Raw genomic sequence first — 18,774 nt, 5'->3', positions numbered from 1 at the left:
TGGTTTATCTTACTCTGTTTCTTGTCTACTACTAGTATGCACAGGAACAGTTGAGGAAACCGGCAAGCTGGCTGATCCTGAATCGTGGCAGGAAGTTGTATGTTATTTTTACCTGCGTAGTTGGTTGGTCTTTCTGGGCACCATGCATATATGTTTGTGGTCTCTCGTTTTATGTGGTCGCGACAATGCCAGTAGCAGTGTTCGTCATCTGAATAATAAGCTGGCAGAGTGGCAGGTGACTTGAAGTGTAATGTAACTTGCATATTTATTCCTTCCGTGGGTTGAAACTATTGCAAATGTACGATCCATCGATTAGCAAACGTGGTGAGCCAGAGCCCAGAGCCTATAGAGTTCCGTACGTTTAAATTTTGCTTGGTTCTGTCAAATTATTACAACTATAGTGATCTGTCGTGACATCTCGGGACTTGGTCTGCTGGCTTTGTCTTCCTCTGTTGTTCCTGTCTTTCTGTTCTTCCACCCTGGCGTTGGCTCCATCCTTTGTAACAAAGGCTTTGCCCCTCCGGGCTCCATCAGTCCGGTGAAGGTGACGAAGGGAGGAGCCGGTGAGATGGCCGGTTTGGGTTCAATGCAGTAGCTGGGACGGTGTGGGGATGCTGATCAAGTTGACTGGAGTGGCGTAAGCATGTAGACGAGATGGTATATTGCCAACATTAAAACTAAGCTTTGATGCGCTTCCACCCCATCTACAGGCCTGTTTCGCTTCCTTATCCTCTTTCCCCAAGGATTCTGAACTTTTTAAATATATTCTTATTATGTTTTGGATGGCACTTGGGTTGCTGCATAGTGCATAGGAAAGCAATGACCTGATGTCTACTGGAGAAAGATACTTCCATGAACTATTAGGAAGATCCCTTTTAGAAGATCATTATATAGTTTTTGATGGAACTATTTCAAGATGCAAAATGCATGATCTAATTCTTGATCTTTCAATAGAAGTGTCCAAAAAAGGAAAGGACTAGACACCTAGTGTGGGACCACGAACACTTCACAATGCAGATGAAATTCCCTGGCCAGATAAAAAGGGCCTGCAGGGCAAGGACATTTCTAAGTAAATTCAGTTATGGCATTGTGAGTAAATCTTTTCTTGAAGACCTTTTTCAACATTCAGGCACCTTCGTGTCCTAGTTTTTAACCATGTTGAATTTGAGGAGCATGCCAAATTCGATGGAAAATTTAAGACACCTAAGGTACCTAGATCTACAATGGAATATCAAAATCAAATACCTACCAAATTCTTTATGCAAGCTGGTGAATCTACAAACGCTCTTGCTTGCTCGATGTCACTAACTAGTGGAGCTACCAAGAGATGTGCATGGACTTGTCAATCTGACATTGCTCTTGCTAACTTCAAAGCAGAAACATTTGTTAAGACATGGGTTTTGTGGTTGGCCTTCCCTAGCACATCGACATTTGAGAGGCTGCCTTGAGCTAACATCATTGACAGAGGGACTTGGCAGCCTATCTGCCCTCAAAGAGCTACGCATCTTCAACTGTTCAAAGTTGGCTTCTCTTCCCTCTGCTATGAGGCAACTCTCCAAACTCCAGTGGTTGGTTATTAATAATTGTGCAGAGATTGATCTGATGGAACCAAAGGAAGCCATGAGCGGGCTGTGCTTCCTTCGTACACTCGGTCTTGTTGCTCTTCTAAAGTTGGTGGGATTTCCAGAGAGCTTCAAATCTGCCGCATCCTCTCTCGAATATGTTTTTATTGGCGATTGCAAAGGATTGGAGACGCTGCCAAGTGTACTCCAAGACTTCACTTCTCTTAAGAGAATCATCATTCGTGACTCCCCTGCGTTGAGCAGGAGATGCGCGGTGGGTTCTGGGGAGGATTATCATCTCATCTATCACGTCCTTGAGATAGAGATTGATGGAGTGTGGTTGAAAAGGTACAATTATCGGCTGGGGTGTACTTGCCGATTAATAGAAATTCACGTTATTTTTTTGCTTACACCAACCAAAAATAGTACGGATTTATCTTACTCTGTTTCTCTACCTACTATTATGCACAGGAACAGGGGAACCTAGCAAGCTTGCTGATCCCGAATCATGGCAGCTCTCAGCTAAGCGCACACGTTTCCTGGTGTTGCTAGTTCGCTATTGTGTTTTTTTTACCTGCGTAGTTGGTTCACTACTGGATTCAGGTTCTTTGCTGAGTGCCTGAGGCACTCGGCAAAGGCTATATTGCACTCGGCAAAGCCTTTGCCGAGTGCGGCACTTGGCAAAGCACACACGGTAAAAAATTGATCGGCAAAGCACTCTTTGCTGAGTGTATTTTATCGGGCACTCGGCAAAGGCTTTGCCGAGTGCCCCGAAAACACTCGGCAAAGAAAAGCGACCGTCACGGCGCCGGTTCCGTTGACGGTCACTTTGCCGAGTGTCAACCCTGCCGGCACTCGGCAAAGATTTTTTTAAATTTTTTTTAAAACTTTCTTTGCCGAGTGCCAACACGTGAGGCACTCGGCAAAGAGCTTTTATTTTTTTTTGAGAATTTTCTTTGCCGAGTGCCAACCCTCCATGCACTCGGCAAAGTTTTTTTTTTAAAAAAAAATTCTTTGCCGAGCGCCAACCCAGAAGGCACTCGGCAAAGAGCTTTTATTTTTTTTTTTGAAAATTTTCTTTGCCGAGTGCCAAACCTCCAGGCACTCGGCAAAGATTTTTTATTTTTTTTAAAAAAATTATTTGCCGAGCGTCAACCCGGAAGGCACTCGGCAAAGAGCTTTTATTTTTTTTGGAAATTTTCTTTGCCAAGTGCCACCACTCCAGGCACTCGGCAAAGATTTTTTTTAAAAAAACTCTTTGCCGAGTGCCAACACGGTAGGCACTCGGCAAAGTTTAAATTTTTTTTTTAAATTTCTTTGCCGAGTGTTATAGTCACAGCACTCGGCAAAGCTGGAAAATCTGTTTTCTGGTCGCCCATTTTGCCAGCTTTGCCGAGTGTTGTGACCATTGCGCTCGGCAAAGGGGTCCTTTGCCGAGTGCAACACTCGGCAAAGTGACCCAAAACGGCAATTTTTTTTTTGCGTTCCATCATGACAAATACATTCATACAAACATATATCACATATATATCTCATCCATCGCATATATATCTCATCCATCACATATATATCTCATCCATCCACACATCCATCCGTCCATAACACATCCATCACAATATGTAATAATAAGTGCTCAAGTCCATCCAAATAAGTTTACAAGTCCATCAAAGTCCACAAGTGCATCACAAGTCCATCACCAAGTGAACAACAAATGTAAAAAATACAACATGCACTCATCTCGGCCACTGCGACTGTGGTGAAGGCCCAGGTGCATCATTCGTAGGTGCATGAGGTGGATTATTCGAACCACCGTCAGATGGAGACTGCACAAAGGAGAAAAGATTGCATGTGAGACAAAATTATTTTGATAGCTAATCTAGGACGATAGAGGCCATACAAGCAAAGCACAAGTGAAAGTAAAAAACTTTGATACTCACAGGAGTAGCTGCAGCTGCAGGACGCGGAGGCGGAGGTGGAACCAACAGCCCAGGTGGCAGAGACAAGCCCATACGTTGCCCAAGCCCTTGTAGGAAATCCGTAATGTCCATCAGCCTCTGCGCCTGGGCCTGCCGCTCGGCCCGCTCGGCCTCCAACTGGGCCCCCAGCTCCTGACGTTCCTTCATTTCTTGTTCCAGCCGGGCCTGCAATATTTCACTCCAATGTTTCAGTAATGCAAAGCTAATTAAGGTGTGTAAAGATCAATGTATGACGAGTAAAACAGGAATAACCTCGAGTGTGTCGACCCGGTGCTGTGCAGCGGTCGGCCGTGTGCGAATGGCCGGGCTCTCGCTCGTGCTCTGTGCTCAGATCTGGGAGAGAGAGGGAGTAGAGGCCGTGTCGATGACGCCGTCGCCAAGCCAGAACCGTCCATGCTTCTTGCCTTGCCCCGCCCTCATGACGGCCTCTCCATCGAAGTCCTGGGTGCTCGGATCGTGGTCTGCCCCATGGAGCGACCTCGCCACCTCAGTGTACTCACTGATGCGGGAGTGGACGCTCAGGTTCATGTATGCCTCGGGCGGGTCCTCTAGGTTGAAGGAGACGTCGGACGTCGCCTTACCCTTGTGGGCCATACACCATGCCTGGAAGTCCGAGCAAGCCTGGCCACTATGTGACGCCGACTGCGAGAAAGACAGCACGATGATTAGAAATCAGACAGAACTGAGCGTGATAATAGATAAATCAATTCGCGTACCCATGCTTGTTTGTATCCGGCGAGGTTGCGGCTGCCTTGATGGTGTGCTGGACCTTGCATCAGTAAACGACGGTCCCGGGCATCCCTGTGCATCTTGAGGTACTCCTCCGTGAACCACCTGTCCACCATCATCGCCCAGCACTCGGGATACGCTTGGCACCACCAGGGAATCACCTACACGTCATCAAGTATTGGACATATAAGAAGATCAAATTAAACCAACTTAATCTCAAATCGAATCAATGTTGATGTTCTTCATTTACCTCAAGGTACTGCTCCCGGGTCAGCTGCATCTCTCTTGCGTCTTTCTTGGTTTTCCTCTCTCCAAGCTTCGACCCGTAGTAGGTTACGATGGTCTGGATGCGCGCCTCGTGATGCATGTCGGTGACGAGTTTTTTACAGGCTTCGGTAGTCGCCTGCTCCGCCCTGGCCTCAAATCCCTCCTCGCATCTGTAATAAGTCTGCATACAAAAGCGATGTATCGATTCATTATTTCAAGAAAAGTCTAATGAATGCGACGCATTGAGCAATGTTGTGCAAGGGAGACTTACCCAAAACTCTGCCTTCACCCGCGCCGCCTTGTTGGGGTACTCCGCATCGGAGGCGACGACGTAGTGGTCAAACGAGTAGGCCGGCTCCGTCTTCGATGCGTACGTGACAATGCCGGGGAAGTGCTGCCTGCACAGAAGACCCAGGATGCCGTTGACTAGCCGTGCGCTACCACCCGACACAACCACCCAGTTCCTGCACAAGTAATTAAGAAAAATTATTAGTTTTTTTCATCATATCATATGAAGTAGTGGTGATAACATATACAGTTACTTACTTTTGTCCTTCGGGGCGAATCAGTGGGCATTGGTGACGAAGCGGAACCTGTGGGAGGCTCGCGGGACCTCGCAAGTAGACACTCGAAGAGGAGTTGGAGGAAGCGGAACCCGTGCCTGCCGCCTCCCCCCTCCTCCTCCTCCTCCACCTCCTCCTCCTCCTCCTCCTCCGTCTGCCGAACTAACTCCTTGTCTGACTTGTCCACGGGCGCCACCTCCTCCTACGGCTGGCGGTCCTCCTCACATGGCGTGGGAGGAGACGGACCCCTCCTGCGGCTAGCGGTCCTCCTCCTCCTGTTCGATCCCTCTGCCGCCCCCTCCGCCCCCTCCTGCGACCGGCGTTGTCTTTGGTAAATCGAGTTCATAGACCTATGACGGTCGCCCGCCATCTTTGTTCAATCACCTGCAATAAAAAAGAAAAACAAGACGTAATTAGAAATAGGTGCAAAAATAAACAAAACATAATTACAAAAAATATAGTATTACATGTATTAGAAATATATGCAAAAATGAACAAAACATAATTACAAAAAACATAGTATTACATGTATTAGAAATAATCTTCATGATTGAAATTAGCTAGATCATAGGTCTCATCATCACTATCAACATTGTCCAACTCATCAACACTATCCGAAGGAGGAATGTTGTCTTCATTGTCATTGCCGAAATGTAATCGCTCAAGCATTTATATGTCCTTCAGATTTCGCATCTCGTCTCCAGCGTCCTCGTCATCATCCCTTTCATTATCTACTTCCATTCCTATCTCTTCGGTTAAGTCTATGTCAAACCTCCCTTGTAGCCCCTCTTCTTGATAGAACTCTCCATCATATGTGTTTGGGTTGAAGTTATAATCTTCATCGTTTGGGACAGGTAGTTTACCGTGTGGCGATACATTGTGCACAATAGACCAACCCTTAAGATGCTCGGCGTTTTTGCACGCGTATGACGTATAATAAACCTAGACGGCCTGTTCTCCAGATACACGTCCTGCCAAAGAAGAGTGTGTATCCGGAGAACAACAGGGAGGTGATGCCAAAACTCTGTCTCGGACTAGAGCAGAACATGGAAACTAACCCATCTACGCATTCGCGGGCTGTCCAAAAAGCGTGGACAATTCGAAATAGATACGGTCATAGATATGCAAAGATCTGCATACCTCCAACCGTATCTCTTTCGAACGGGAGACGCCTAACTGGGTTACGTGATCTACGACAATGATATGAAAAGAGGGGTTATACCTAGGGTGGCGATGGAGTCAGGCTAGCGGGGCCGTGGTGGGTCGGTGCAGTGGCGAGACGACGCGGTGCAGGCAGACCGACACGGTGGCGAGAACACCGACTCAACTCTGACGGGCTCTTCTCTACAAAAATAGAACAAAATACTGTTATTTACAAAAAAATTCGGCAGAACCTCCCCTGCACGGTGAGGTTTCCAAAACCTGCAAAAAACAACGGCACGATGGCCGACAAGCACATATGGCTCAACAGAAGCCATGTAGTTTGGATATCAATCCATGCAGAAGAATATATCCAAGTAGTACCACTACTTGTACTACTACTTTCACTATTGCTACTACTACTACCATTGGTTCTTCTACTACTACCACTATTGCTACAACTAATATCATTAGTTGTACTACTACTACTACCACTACTTCTACTACTACTACTACCACTAATTCTACTACTAATACTACCACTAGTTGTACTAATACTACCACTAGTACAACTAATACTACTACAACTACCACTACCTCGACAATAATAAGTGAGAAGGCATACCTGACGGGCGACGGGGTAGGGCGGAGTCGGGGACGGGGTCGAGCACGGATGGCGTCGGGGCGGGTGGTCCACGGGGCGCGGCCGGGGGCAGGGCAAGGCCGGAAAAAAGGAGCGGCCGGGGCGCAGGGCCAGCCGGGGTCAGGGCGGCGCGGCCGGGGGAAGGGCTACTGGGGCACGTCGCTGCCTGGGCTCGAGCAGCGAGCGGCGCGGCTGGGGGAAGGGTCGGCCGGGGGCACGGCGCGGCCGGCGGCAGGGCGCGAAGGCAGCGGGCGGCGCTGGCCGGGGGCAGGGCACGGCGAGGGACACGGCGCGCGGGCGGCGGGCGCGTGGGCAGCGAGGGCAAGGCGGGCGGGCGGCCGGGCGTGCGGGGCGCGGGGCAACGCGGCGTCCGGGCGACGCGGGCGGGTGGTAGCGTGGGGCGGAGGCGGGGCGGAAGGCGCGCGGGGGAGGCGAGGAAGGCCGAAGGACAGGGGGTCGGGGGTAGAGGCCGGCGCGGGGCGTTAGGGCGAGGGAGGGGGCGGTATGGGCGGCCGGGCGCAGGGACGAGGGCGCACGGCGGCGGGAGGGCGGGGCGCGGGCGGCCGGTGGCGGCGGGGCGAGCGGCGGGGCGGGGCGTGGGCGGGCAGGCGTGGGACGCGGGATGGCTGGCAGTGACTGCCCGGCCCGGTCAAAAACCGCTAAGTCCGCGGCTTTGCCGAGTGTCGGATCAGGGAGGCACTCGGCAAAGATTTTTGTTTTTTTTTGTTTTTAATTTCTTTGCCGAGTGCCCCAGATCTGGCACTCGGCAAAGATTTAATTTTTTTTTAATTCTTTGCCGAGCGTCTCAGATCTGGCGCTCGGCAAAGAAATTTTTTTATTTTTAAAATACTTTGCCGAGTGCCCCCTGGACGGCACTCGGCAAAGATTTAATTTTTTTTTATTATTTCTTTGCCGAGTGCTCCTGTGTATGCACTCGGCAAAGAGGAAATTAAAAAAAATTAAAACATTCTTTGCCGAGTGCCTGATGGCTGGCACTCGGCAAAGACACCCTTTGCCGAGTGCCATGCCCCGGCACTCGGCAAAGTTTTTTTGTTTTTTTTTTGTTTTTGACCTCCAATTTTTTTGTGCAGCCTTTTAAAGCACCATGAACTCCTAGTTACAATTTGAGGATTTTTTGTGGCTTTTTGTTATATTTAGTTACTTTATTTCGTTTACTTGAATTTTTCCGGAAATTAGAAATTTGAACTGCACGTGGTACGAATAATGGAGTTTAATGATTCGAAAATTGATAGTCATGTTAGTGAGTGTTATGAGAGGCCGTATCCAGGAACGGACCCGAAATTTCGGACATCTTGTTCACGAAACATGTCCGCGAAATTGCGTGTGAAGTGTTTATAAATTCTATAAAAAGCAAACGAAGTCCGAAAATCATGAAACGTGTTGAGATGTCGTGATATCATATGTGGAGGCTATGATAAAAATTTCAGAAGATTTCGTGCACGTTGTCACGTACGATGCTTACAAACCAGGACATCTCCAGAGATGTCCTGGTTTGTAAGCATCGTACGTGACAACGTGCACGAAATCTTCTGAAATTTTTATCATAGCCTCCACATATGATATCACGACATCTCAACACGTTTCATGATTTTCGGACTTCGTTTGCTTTTTATAGAATTTATAAACACTTCACACGCAATTTCGCGGACATGTTTCGTGAACAAGATGTCCGAAATTTCGGGTCCGTTCCTGGATACGGCCTCTCATAACACTCACTAACATGACTATCAATTTTCAAATCATTAAACTCCATTATTCGTACCACGTACAGTTCAAATTTCTAATTTCCGGAAAAATTCAAGTAAACGAAATAAAGTTACTAAATATAACAAAAAGCCACAAAAAATCCCCAAATTGTAACTAGGAGTTCCTGGTGCTTTAAAAAGGCTGCACAAAAAAATTGGAGGCCAAAAACAAAAAAAAAACAAAAAAACTTTGCCTAGTGCCGGGGCATGGCACTCGGCAAAGGGTGTCTTTGCCGAGTGCCAGCCCTCAGGCACTCGGCAAAGAATGTTTTAATTTTTTTTTAAATTTCCTCTTTGCCGAGTGCATACACAGGAGCACTCGGCAAAGAAATAATAAAAAAAAAATTAAATCTTTGCCGAGTGCCGTCCAGGGAGCACTCAGCAAAGTATTTTAAAAATAAAAAAAAATTCTTTGCCGAGCGCCAGATCTGAGACGCTCGGCAAAGAATTTAAAAAAAATAAATCTTTGCCGAGTGCCAGATCTGGGGCACTCGGCAAAGAAATTAAAAACAAAAAAAAACAAATCTTTGCCGAGTGCCTAACCGTAGGCGCTCGGCAAAGAAGGCCGTGGCAGGGCGCCGTTTCACGGGCAGCCTATGCCGAGTGTAGAGATTTTGCCGAGAGTCTGGCACTCGGCAAAGAAGTCCTTTGCCGATTGCCTGTGTTTGCCGAGTGCCCGACACTCGGCAAAGAAATCTTTGCCGAGTGCAATTCTTTGCCGAGTGCAGCGCTCGGCAAAGAAGATCTTTGCCGAGTGTCCGATTTTTGACACTCGGCAAAGAAATTTACACTCGGCAAAGTCTCTGTTTCCAGTAGTAGTTGTTCTTTCCGGGCACTATGCATTATATGTTTGTGGTCTTGTGGTTACGTGGTCATGACAATGGCAGTAGCAGTTTGTCACCTAAATAATAAGCTGGACACAGTCGGCTTGAAGTGTAATGTAACTTGCACATTTACTTGTTACGTGAGTTGTTGCAAATGTACAATCAATCGATTAGCAAACTTGGTGAGCCTACGCACCTCTGTACGTTAGCTTTTGCTTTGTTATTATGTCAAGTTATTAAAACTATAGTGACCTGTCGTGACATCTCGTGACTTGGTCTGCTGGCTTTGTCTTCCTGTGTTCTTCCTGTCTCTCTGCTCTTCCGCCCTGACCTTGGCTCCATCCTTTGTAACAAAGGCTTTGCCCCTCCGGACTCCAGCGAAGGCGATGGAGTATATATAGAAAGCGGCGGCAGCACCACTCCCACACCGGCAGCCTAGGCACAGGCGGACAGGCCGTCGAACACCTCGATCGGGCTCGTCAGGGCACGTACAACGCCGTCTCTTTCCCTGTCTCTGTGTTTTCAAAAAAACACCCTCGTTCGGCTTGGAGACGGTCGCCCCGTCGCCTCGCACAGGCACGGCGGTGGCTTGGTCGATGAGTAATTAATCGATCTCAACATGTCACGCGACTGCGCTTCATCACTTCACTTGGCGTCTTTGGACGGCTCGTCCGTCCGCGAGCACTTTCGCCGCGGCGTCGTCGTCGTTGGCTATCGCACAGGGGCACTGGCCACTGGCTACGAGATGAATTAAGCCGACGTGTATATATAACCGGACAACGGGTTTGTTTCACATAACTAGCTAGCTTCAAGTCTTCAACAGGCCATGCATGCATGTTTTGTTGACCATTCAATGCCCAAAATCCAAAAAAACTTCCTTTTTCTAAAAAAGATATCTCTACCTACTATCATGCACAGGGAGAGCTGAGAACCCGGCAGGATGCCATACACCACCGATATGATGATGCAGTGAGCTCTTAGCTATCGCACACGCTTCCTATGGTGTCGCTACTGTGTATTTTACTTGTGTAATTGATTGTTCTTTTAGGGCACCATGCATATATATGTTTGTGGTATTCTTGTTATGTGGTCGTGACACTGGCAGTAGCAGTTCGTAATCAGGAATAAGCTGGACACAGGTGGTTTGAAGTGTAATGTAACTTGCACATTTACAGTTGTTCAGTGGGTTGAACTATTTCAAATTGAATGAAGCACCACTACTTTTAGATGACGTGTCTTTTGTATTGGGTGTTCCTATTTATAAATTGCTGTACTCTGAAGCATGAAGAGCAGTGCTTGAACTGGCCTGCTCCTCACTTTTCTGGGAGGAGTGTAAACATGTAATTTCTGCTCTTCACAGAAACAAGCAGGCAAACAGTTCGACTGAACATGTTCAGCTGGCACCTGGCGGAGCGAGATTACCAATTTGCCACACGTGATCTATGCAACCTGCATGGCCTCTGGCATACTCCGCAGCTAGTAGCCTAGTACCTGCTGGGGAGATGTATCGGACATTCCGACGGCGGCTGTTGGTTGATGTCAACTTCTGAACCCATGCCATGCCACGATCCACACGCGTTGATCAAGGACTGTGACCGTACCCTTGGAATGCATGGATGGCCATCGCGTTCATTATGGGAGAAACCAAAGGTGTTTGAGTAGGTGCACGCCGCGTGCTGCAAGGAGCTACTAGTAGCCGTGGATGCCGCCGCCGGCAGGCGGCCACGAGCGCGCTCGCCGTCGCCGATGTGCAGCCACGACGGCGCGATGGGAACTTGGAAACTCGATGAGTTTTGCTGCATGATCCCTGCTCATCAGTGTTCGTTTGATTGTTTCAGGAGAAGAGGTCGTACCATCAACGATTCAGCATCCAAGCCTGTTCGCGCGAGTTCGTGCCATGTCGATAGCAGATATTTGGGCTGCTGCGCTCGTTAACACTTGGTCTCCAATGCAATGGTTGTCTTTTCAACTGACCGGCTCCCCTCAAGCCGTCCGGCCGTCCCTATTAATATTTTGATGAAAACCGTCCCTAGTACTATTAACTCCAGAAGACAAGTTGCTTGCTGGCGATATCTACACGCTCCTCCGTTTGTCCCTCCGACGACGGCGATAACTGACGCGACCCTTTTTCTTATAAAACAGGAGGGGATTGAACCCTTACTGGAATCTCTACACCTAAAAAGTTCCTATGCTTATGGTCTGCTGCCCTGCTCGTAATAATCTCCAGAGTTCAACTACCGACGATACTCCGAAACGAACCCCCCGGCCGGTTCGTAGCTTGCCCCAAGATGCGGCCACGTTCAGATCGCCCACGTCCACGGCGCTCCTTTCCGACACCGTTATGCCCTTTGAGGGAAGCAAATGAACTCGGTCATCTCTGGGAGTCGTGGCTGTTCATCCTCCCGAGTCGTGCTCCTACGGGTGTCGGTGATTCGAACCACCGGCTATTAAATTTGTATCTGCGCGTCTAGCCCGGATGATGTGCTCGGAGGAAAACAAAGATTTATACTGGTTTGAGCGGAATGTCCCTGCGTCCAGTCTGCTGCTGCTCGTGTTACCGGCACTAGTTTGTAGTAGGGGTTACAAATGGGCGAGAGAGAAGGTCCCAAGTCTATGGTGAAAAGATCGAACAGAGTTCAGTCTTGTTGAGCTCGTTCAGTCGTGTGCTCCTTCAGCCGTGTGCTCGTGGGGCATCCCGCTTCCCCTTTTATAGGTGAAGGGGAAGGTGCAGGTTACAGAGAGAGAAAAAGAGAGGAAAGGGGAAAAGCGAGGGAGAAGAAGGCCCCCAGGGCCGCCGCGTCCTTCTTCTCCTTCATGCAGGTCCCGTAGACGCGGTAGATGGTGACGGGAACGGCTCCACGTCGGGATCCTGTTCACCACTGGTGCCATGCCTCAACGTCATCGGCAGGTCGTGGCGTCCCATCCCATCCCGGTGGACGACGTGGTGAACCGACGTGCCTGTCAGCGGCCGTACGGGGATTAGGCAGCACAGTGACCACACAGCCATCACTGTTGGCGATGCGATCCCCCGGGCATGGCCTGACGTGGCCATGGGTCACGTCGAGACGTGCCTGCTTCCCTCCCGGTGTCAGAAGTTTGAGCCCAAGGTCGTACCCTTAGACTTGTAGTGGTTGGAGGCGGTATGGGTCCCCATCAGGCCAGACAGAGCCCGCACCCTCGGGGTCGTGCGGGGCGGAGCCCGTGCCCTCAGGGTCGGGCGAGATGGCTCCCGTACCCTCAGGGTTGGGCGACACGGGGCCCGTGCCCGAGGGGTCGGGCGAGACGGAACCCGTGCCCTCAGGGTCGAGGGAGACAGCTCCCGTACCCTCGGGGTCGGGCGACACAGGGCCCATGCCCGAGGGGTCTGGCGAGGCAGAAACCGTCCCTTGGGGGTTGGTCGAGACTAAAATACGCCCTCGATTATCTAGGCGAGTTTGTCATCTGCGGTCCTCAGATCCCTTCTTTGGGTATCCCTAATACTGATACCCGACAGTAGCCCCCGAGCCTACGGAGGAGTAGGATGCTCCTTCGTAGGCGATTTTTGGATGGAGGGACTTCGAGGGCTTCGATCTTCTGCTGCCCGTGGGACGTCTTGGTGGGTTGCGATTCCCTTCTGTCGCGATCGGACTCCTTGGGAATATGTAGCTTCGAGATTCGGGGGGCCGAAAAAAAATTCTCTTGATTCCGATCCCTCCCTAGGATCCGATCGATCTGCCATCGTCATGCAGCCACGTATTCTATCTCCTTACGACTCCAACTTCCCTCGATCCCCTGCGCGTAGCAGGGGTTCGGTCGAGGGGTCAGCTCGTCCTGTGATCGTCCTCCCTAAAGCATTTTTTCGATAAAATGGAGGGGCTAAGCCGTGCCATGTTTTCCTCGATGGACGAATCATGGTGCTCGGTAAGCTGTTAGCGGCCTAGTCCGAGTGGGGTCCCGGCTTCTAGTTCGCGGGGGTCCGGCATGGGTCAGCTGGTGACCGACTCTAGATTCTTGGCGGTCAATCCATATAGTTCTTGGGTCCGTTCGACCGGTCCCAAGGGCTCGCTGCCTTTCTTCAAGGAAAAACCATGGACTGTGAACCGACCAAGACTCGAACGTGGGCCGGGATGCCTGCGGCGCTCGTGCGCCCGGGTACTGGCTACTAGTGGGCCCATCCATTTCAACCCCTCACTCTAAACGCGCCTCGGAGCGGTTGTGAACCCGTCGGTGGGCCAACCTTCAAACTCCTGGGCTCGAATGGGCCGTGGGATCATTTTCAGCTCCATATCCCTTCTTACCTGTGGCTTTTCTTGGCCCATCGAATGGGTGAACCGTCATCCGGCGTGTCTTTTGAGGGAGCGGCTAGAGGTGGTGTGTGCACATTTCTCAGAGAGGCGATGTGACGAGGCACGGCGGACGTGTGGATCTAGGCGGACGGTTCGCCTCTCGCTCCACCTTTCCTTATAAATAGCGGCCTTTCCCTTCATCTTTTGATACGCCTAACCGTAGCCTCGCCTTCTCCGCTTCTCTGCTGCCAGCGTTCGGATCTATTGCCTTCGCTCTTCCTCCGCCAGCGTAGCTCTCGTTCTTCCGCCCTTACCTCCCATGGAGACATGGTATCGCTCTGACATCACCCACGCGCGCATTGAGAGCCTCGTCAAGTGCGGTCTTCTCCGCGGGAGGACCAACACGGTGGAGTGGCTCGTGCCCGGTCACGAGGATGCAACGGCGCCACCAGATGGCTACGTCGTGTCCTTCGCGCCCTACCACGAGCGTAGACTCGCGATTCCTCCCCATCCGTTCTTTCGGGGACTGCTGCACCACAACCAGATTGAGTGGCAGGATCTGAACCATAACGAGATCTAGCACATCGCGGCCTTCATCGTGCTGTGCAAGGGGTACTTGGGGATCGAACCCCACTTCGAACTATGGAGGTACTTCTCTGTTTCCCTGCTTAAGAAGAGGGATAGAGCTGGGGACCTGCCAGTGCCGATGGGCTAAGCGGGCATCCACCTCCGGGGGCAGTGGTCCGTTGAGTACATGCCCTGTCAGCTATCGAGGTCTAACAAGGGGTGGCATGTGCTATGGTTCTACGTGAAGAACGACACCGCCGCCCCCTTGCCGGACTTCACCGGACGCCTCATCGAAGAGGCACCGCAGGTGTGGTCATGGGGACCTCCCGAGAAGGAAAAGAAGAGGATGTGTGCGATATCCTTAACGCCATCGTGTTTCTAAAGAGCCACAACCTTCGCGGGGCTAGTGTCATCAGGGCATATCACGTGAGGAGGGTGGCGCCAGTGATGGTGCGTGCCCTCCCATTGTATGGGATGACACACAGCGCGCGGCTCAACAGGATGGTGCTCACCCAGGAGCCGCTCCATGACAGCATCAAGGAGGCAATGGAGGAGTCCGACGCCGTGTTCCCGATCCCGAGACATCCTGTGATGCGGCCGAACGTGGGCTTCGTCGAGCTACCGGTGGGGTTGGGCTTTCAGGCCTCCATTGCGCCGCTGCTAGAGCACGCGGCCGTGAGGGCAGCAAACCACGCTGTGGATGAGAAGAGGACGAAGGAGAAGGATGATAAGAAGATGAGGCAGCGGGCAAAGCAGCGGGCGAGGCTGAACTGAGGAAAGTAGCGGCAGGGTTCTGAGGAGGAAGAGGAGGAAGAAGAAGAAGGTGGTTCTAGGTCGCCCGTCCAATGGGACGAGCCGGGTGGCGGGGACGGTTTTGGATCGCCCGTCCAATGGGACGAGCTGGTTGGCGGGGATGAGGATCCATCTATGCCGTTGGCAGGGCCTTTCCCGTGGCATACCCTGGGGCAGGATGGGGAGGACGCACCCTCGGAGCCAGCGGAATCAAGCCGCCCCACTCCATCCGGGACTCCTGCAGCGCCCTGGAGTTGGCGGGAACCGGACACTCCGCTCCATCCAGACCCTCCAAGCAGAGGGAGGGTTCGAAGCACCAACGTGCCAATGAGGAACAAACAGGGTCGGGCAGGCCAACCCCAAAACTCTGTCGCTCGGTGGCGTCGAGGTGAGTCAAGAGTTTTTTTCGTCCTTTTGCTCTAACGAATTTTTTGCCGTAAACAGACCATCATGTCCTTGCAGCGTCGGAGGACGCGGGACTCTCTTGAGGCTTGCGCCAAAGAAGAGCCTCGCCCTTCGGTAGACGTGCCAGGAGCCGGCTAGCATCACACCGGAGGTGAGCAGGAGGGGCACTGGGGCGGCTACGGCATCGACCGGGGAGGCGCAGCCGATGGCAGCGTCCACGGGAGAGCTGACAGAGCAGGGCACGTCCGGGACGCCTGTGGTTGGTGTGGCACGGCTAGGCGTGGCCACGACATCACAGGTGGAGATGGCACGGCCGGAGCTATCGTCCGTGTAGGCAGGCATGTCTATGGCAGGGCAGACGAGTGAGGCCGCACCTGAGGCATCCTCGGTGGACGTGGCACGGCCAGGCGTAGCCACGACATCATTGGTGGAGACGGCATAGCTGTGGCCGTCGTCCCTGCAGACGACTGCACCTATGGTAGGGCGGACAGAGGAGGCCACTCCCGGTGCATCCTTGGCGGGTGTGATGGCAGGATAGACTTCCTTGTCCGCATCACCCGTCCTCTCTACTGCTGGGGGGGCCCGTCCCGAGGGAGTTGCTACTGCGAGAGGGATCGGTGCTGCCTGGGGTTGGTGCTGAGGCATCCTGGCCTCCGGTTTGGGTCGGTGGAGACCCGCACGCCTGGGGAGGACCCCAGATCTGGTGGGCCGACCGGCAGAACCCGAGGGCGACAATCTTTGCCCTCAATGATACCATAGAGGAGAGGGAGTGGGGGCGCGTTCACTCAGGGGTCGGGATCGCAGCCAATGGCCTGACCACTGCACTAAACTCGTTGTAGGACATCATCGCGCCGATCGGCCATGTATGTCATGTCCGTGTCTCCGACCTTCGTCTCTCTCATTTGCGCCTCTTAACTCATGTCCTCTCCGCAGTCTCTCATGGACCGTAGCCGGGAGAAGTCCCAATTCCTTCATCGCGAGAAGGACATTTGGGACCGCCTCACTAAAGATACACGACAGAGTGAGGGGCTGGCCGCACAGCTCACTGCCACCCATCAGGAGGTGCCTAAGCTTGCCCCCACCACCCGGGAGCTGGCAGACCACCGAGTCTAGGAAAAGGATGCTCGCGATGATGCCTGTGAGGCAGGGGAGAAGCTCATGGCCCTAATGGAGAGGGTGCACACAGACGCCATGGAGGTCAAGAAGCTACGGAAGGAGCAGGACGATTTACTCCTGGCCATAGAGGGGCTCCGCATGGAGTGTGACTTGGCTCGCTAGGAGCGCACCGACGCCCAATAGCGGATCGACCTCCTCGAGGGTGAGCTTGAGGGGGAGAGGGACCTGAAGGTTGCGGCCAAGGGCGTGTCCACCAGGCTCGCCATGGAGGTCAGTCAGCTCTAGGAAGAGGTTCGGTGCCTAGAGGCCGAGGTGACCTAGCAACGCGATGAGGTGCGCAGGCTTTGGTCTTTCTCCCTGGAATCCATGGTAGGCCTTTTGACATGGTCGGTATGTGACTTGGACAGGTCTCGATGACAAGCTTGGGGAAGAGGTGATGAAGAGCCACAGCCTAGAGAAGGAGCTCGACGAGGTGAAGGCCTCCCTCCTGAAGGAGAGTGACGAGCACGATACCCAGCTGGTCTACGATGACCTCGAACTGGCCCTGGAGCAGGAGATGAGCTCGTTCGTGGTTCCCGTCATCTAGATTACAGATCGAGCGCGTGAGATCGCGAGGGACGTGCTTCGCTTTGGTGTTCACCGATCGTTTCCGATCGCCCGTTGTCATTATGAGAACATTGATCTAGCGACGATGAGCCAGGACTTTGCGCCCGATTACTCCGAGGCCGAGCTAGAGGATATCGAGAAGGAGGTGGACCCTCTAGCATAGGACTTATCTACCAAGATAGAGGATGAGACTATCCCCCCGAAGAATTAGTTAGTTAGATAGGCCAAGCGGCGAACTTGTAATAAGTGGATAGGTTCTTAACTTTTGTTATGGCCAAACAGACTTTTGGCTCTTGTCCTCTTTGTATAAAAAGGTTAATGTGTTCTGACCCTTTTCATTGTTAAGGCTATAAAGCTCAAGGCGCAGGTGAAAAAACTCTGATCACATTGGTGAGCAAAAACGTCGTAGCCGCTAGGGTGTAGGTTTCTTGCAGTCTGACCAGTTTTACTCAGCATTTGTTTCTGCAACCCTTGCTTCTAGATCTTAACGTAAGAGAGGGTCGGGCGTAGAGAATGTTTTTAGGTAGATATACTCTTATCAGCCCCCAAGTGAGGCTTGACCCCTTGCCGTTGCTGGGGTCGGGTGTCACTAAAGATTGAGGAGACGATAGTGAAATCGATAAGAGAAAGCGTTTTTTTGTTTCAAAAACGTCATTCTTAATTTTCATAAGTACACGCATAGATTAGGGGTAAAAGTGACGTAGCTACTCGATGTTCCAGGCGTTGACAAAGACTTTGCCATTGATGGTCTCGAGCTTGTAGGTGCCCAGTCGGAGCACCTCCGCGACGACGTATGGTCCCTCCCATGGTGGAAAGAGCTTGTGGCGGTTCTTATTGCTCTAGACGAGGTGAAGCACCAGGTCCCCGACATTGAAGGCCCGACCCTATACCCAACGGCTGTGGTACTGGCACAACACTTGCTGGTACTTGGCCCAGCAGAGGAGGGCAACGTCGCGTGCTTCATCGAGTTGATCCATGGCGTCCTCGAGGGATGCCTCGGCTCCCTGCTCGTTGTACGCCCTAACCCTTGGTGCTCCATAGTCGAGGTCGGTTGGGAGGACCGCCTTGGAACCGTAGACCATGAAGAAAGGCCTGCAGCTGGTCGCCTGGCTGGGGGTCATCCTCAGGCTCCAGAGCACCGCAGGGAGCTCCGTGACCCATCGTCTGCCAAACGTGTTCAATCGGTTGAAGATCCTAGGCTTGAGGCCTTGTAGGACCATGCCGTTCGTGTGCTCGACCTGCCCGTTCATGCGGGGGTGCGCCATGGCGGCCCAATTGACACGGATGTGGTATTCATCGTAGATTTGGAGGATTTTTCCTTGTGAACTATGTGCCGTTGTCTGTGATGATGGAGTTCGGGACTCCAAAGCGGTGGATGATGTCAAGGAAGAACAGCACGGCTTGCTTGGACTTGATTATAGAGATCGGCCGAGCCTCTATCCACTTTGTAAACTTATCTACGGTGACAAGCAAGTGCGTATAGCCCCCAGGCGCTCACTTGAGGGGTCCGACCATATCGAGCCCCCAGACCAAGCATAGTATTGACACCCTTT

At 51.9% G+C, this 18,774-nt stretch overlaps 1 protein-coding gene, 2 long non-coding RNA genes and 1 pseudogene across 3 annotated transcripts; 2 read left to right on the top strand and 2 right to left on the bottom strand.

Annotated features, from left to right (window-relative positions):
- The first annotated feature begins 185 nt into the window (after positions 1 to 185).
- On the top strand, positions 186 to 2,049 carry LOC136524572 (putative disease resistance RPP13-like protein 1; annotated as a pseudogene).
- A 2,039-nt stretch (positions 2,050 to 4,088) lies between these two features.
- LOC136521711 (uncharacterized) lies at positions 4,089 to 4,607 on the bottom strand. Its single transcript, XR_010775627.1, has 3 exons — positions 4,518 to 4,607; positions 4,255 to 4,428; positions 4,089 to 4,180 (listed from the first exon to the last, which is right to left on the bottom strand). It is a non-coding gene; the product is annotated as an uncharacterized lncRNA (long non-coding RNA).
- Positions 4,608 to 4,665: 58 nt separating this feature from the next.
- LOC136520566 (uncharacterized) lies at positions 4,666 to 5,143 on the bottom strand. Its single transcript, XR_010775298.1, has 3 exons — positions 5,081 to 5,143; positions 4,806 to 4,998; positions 4,666 to 4,715 (listed from the first exon to the last, which is right to left on the bottom strand). It is a non-coding gene; the product is annotated as an uncharacterized lncRNA (long non-coding RNA).
- A 1,767-nt stretch (positions 5,144 to 6,910) lies between these two features.
- On the top strand, positions 6,911 to 7,366 carry LOC136524571 (glycine-rich cell wall structural protein 1.0-like). The gene has a single exon (XM_066517889.1). It carries the CDS (start codon positions 6,911 to 6,913, stop codon positions 7,364 to 7,366), a length of 456 nt encoding a protein of 151 aa, XP_066373986.1.
- The last annotated feature ends 11,408 nt before the right edge of the window (positions 7,367 to 18,774 follow it).

The sequence above is a fragment of the Miscanthus floridulus genome, chromosome 18 (assembly GCF_019320115.1).
Source record: "Miscanthus floridulus cultivar M001 chromosome 18, ASM1932011v1, whole genome shotgun sequence".
Lineage (NCBI taxonomy): Eukaryota > Viridiplantae > Streptophyta > Magnoliopsida > Poales > Poaceae > Miscanthus > Miscanthus floridulus.
This window is presented reverse-complemented; position numbering and strand designations above follow the sequence as displayed.

Excerpts from the sequence above, each read along its gene's own strand:
- LOC136524571 (XM_066517889.1), top strand. The coding sequence starts at position 6,911 with ATGGCGTCGGGGCGGGTGGTCCACGGGGCGCGGCCGGGGGCAGGGCAA.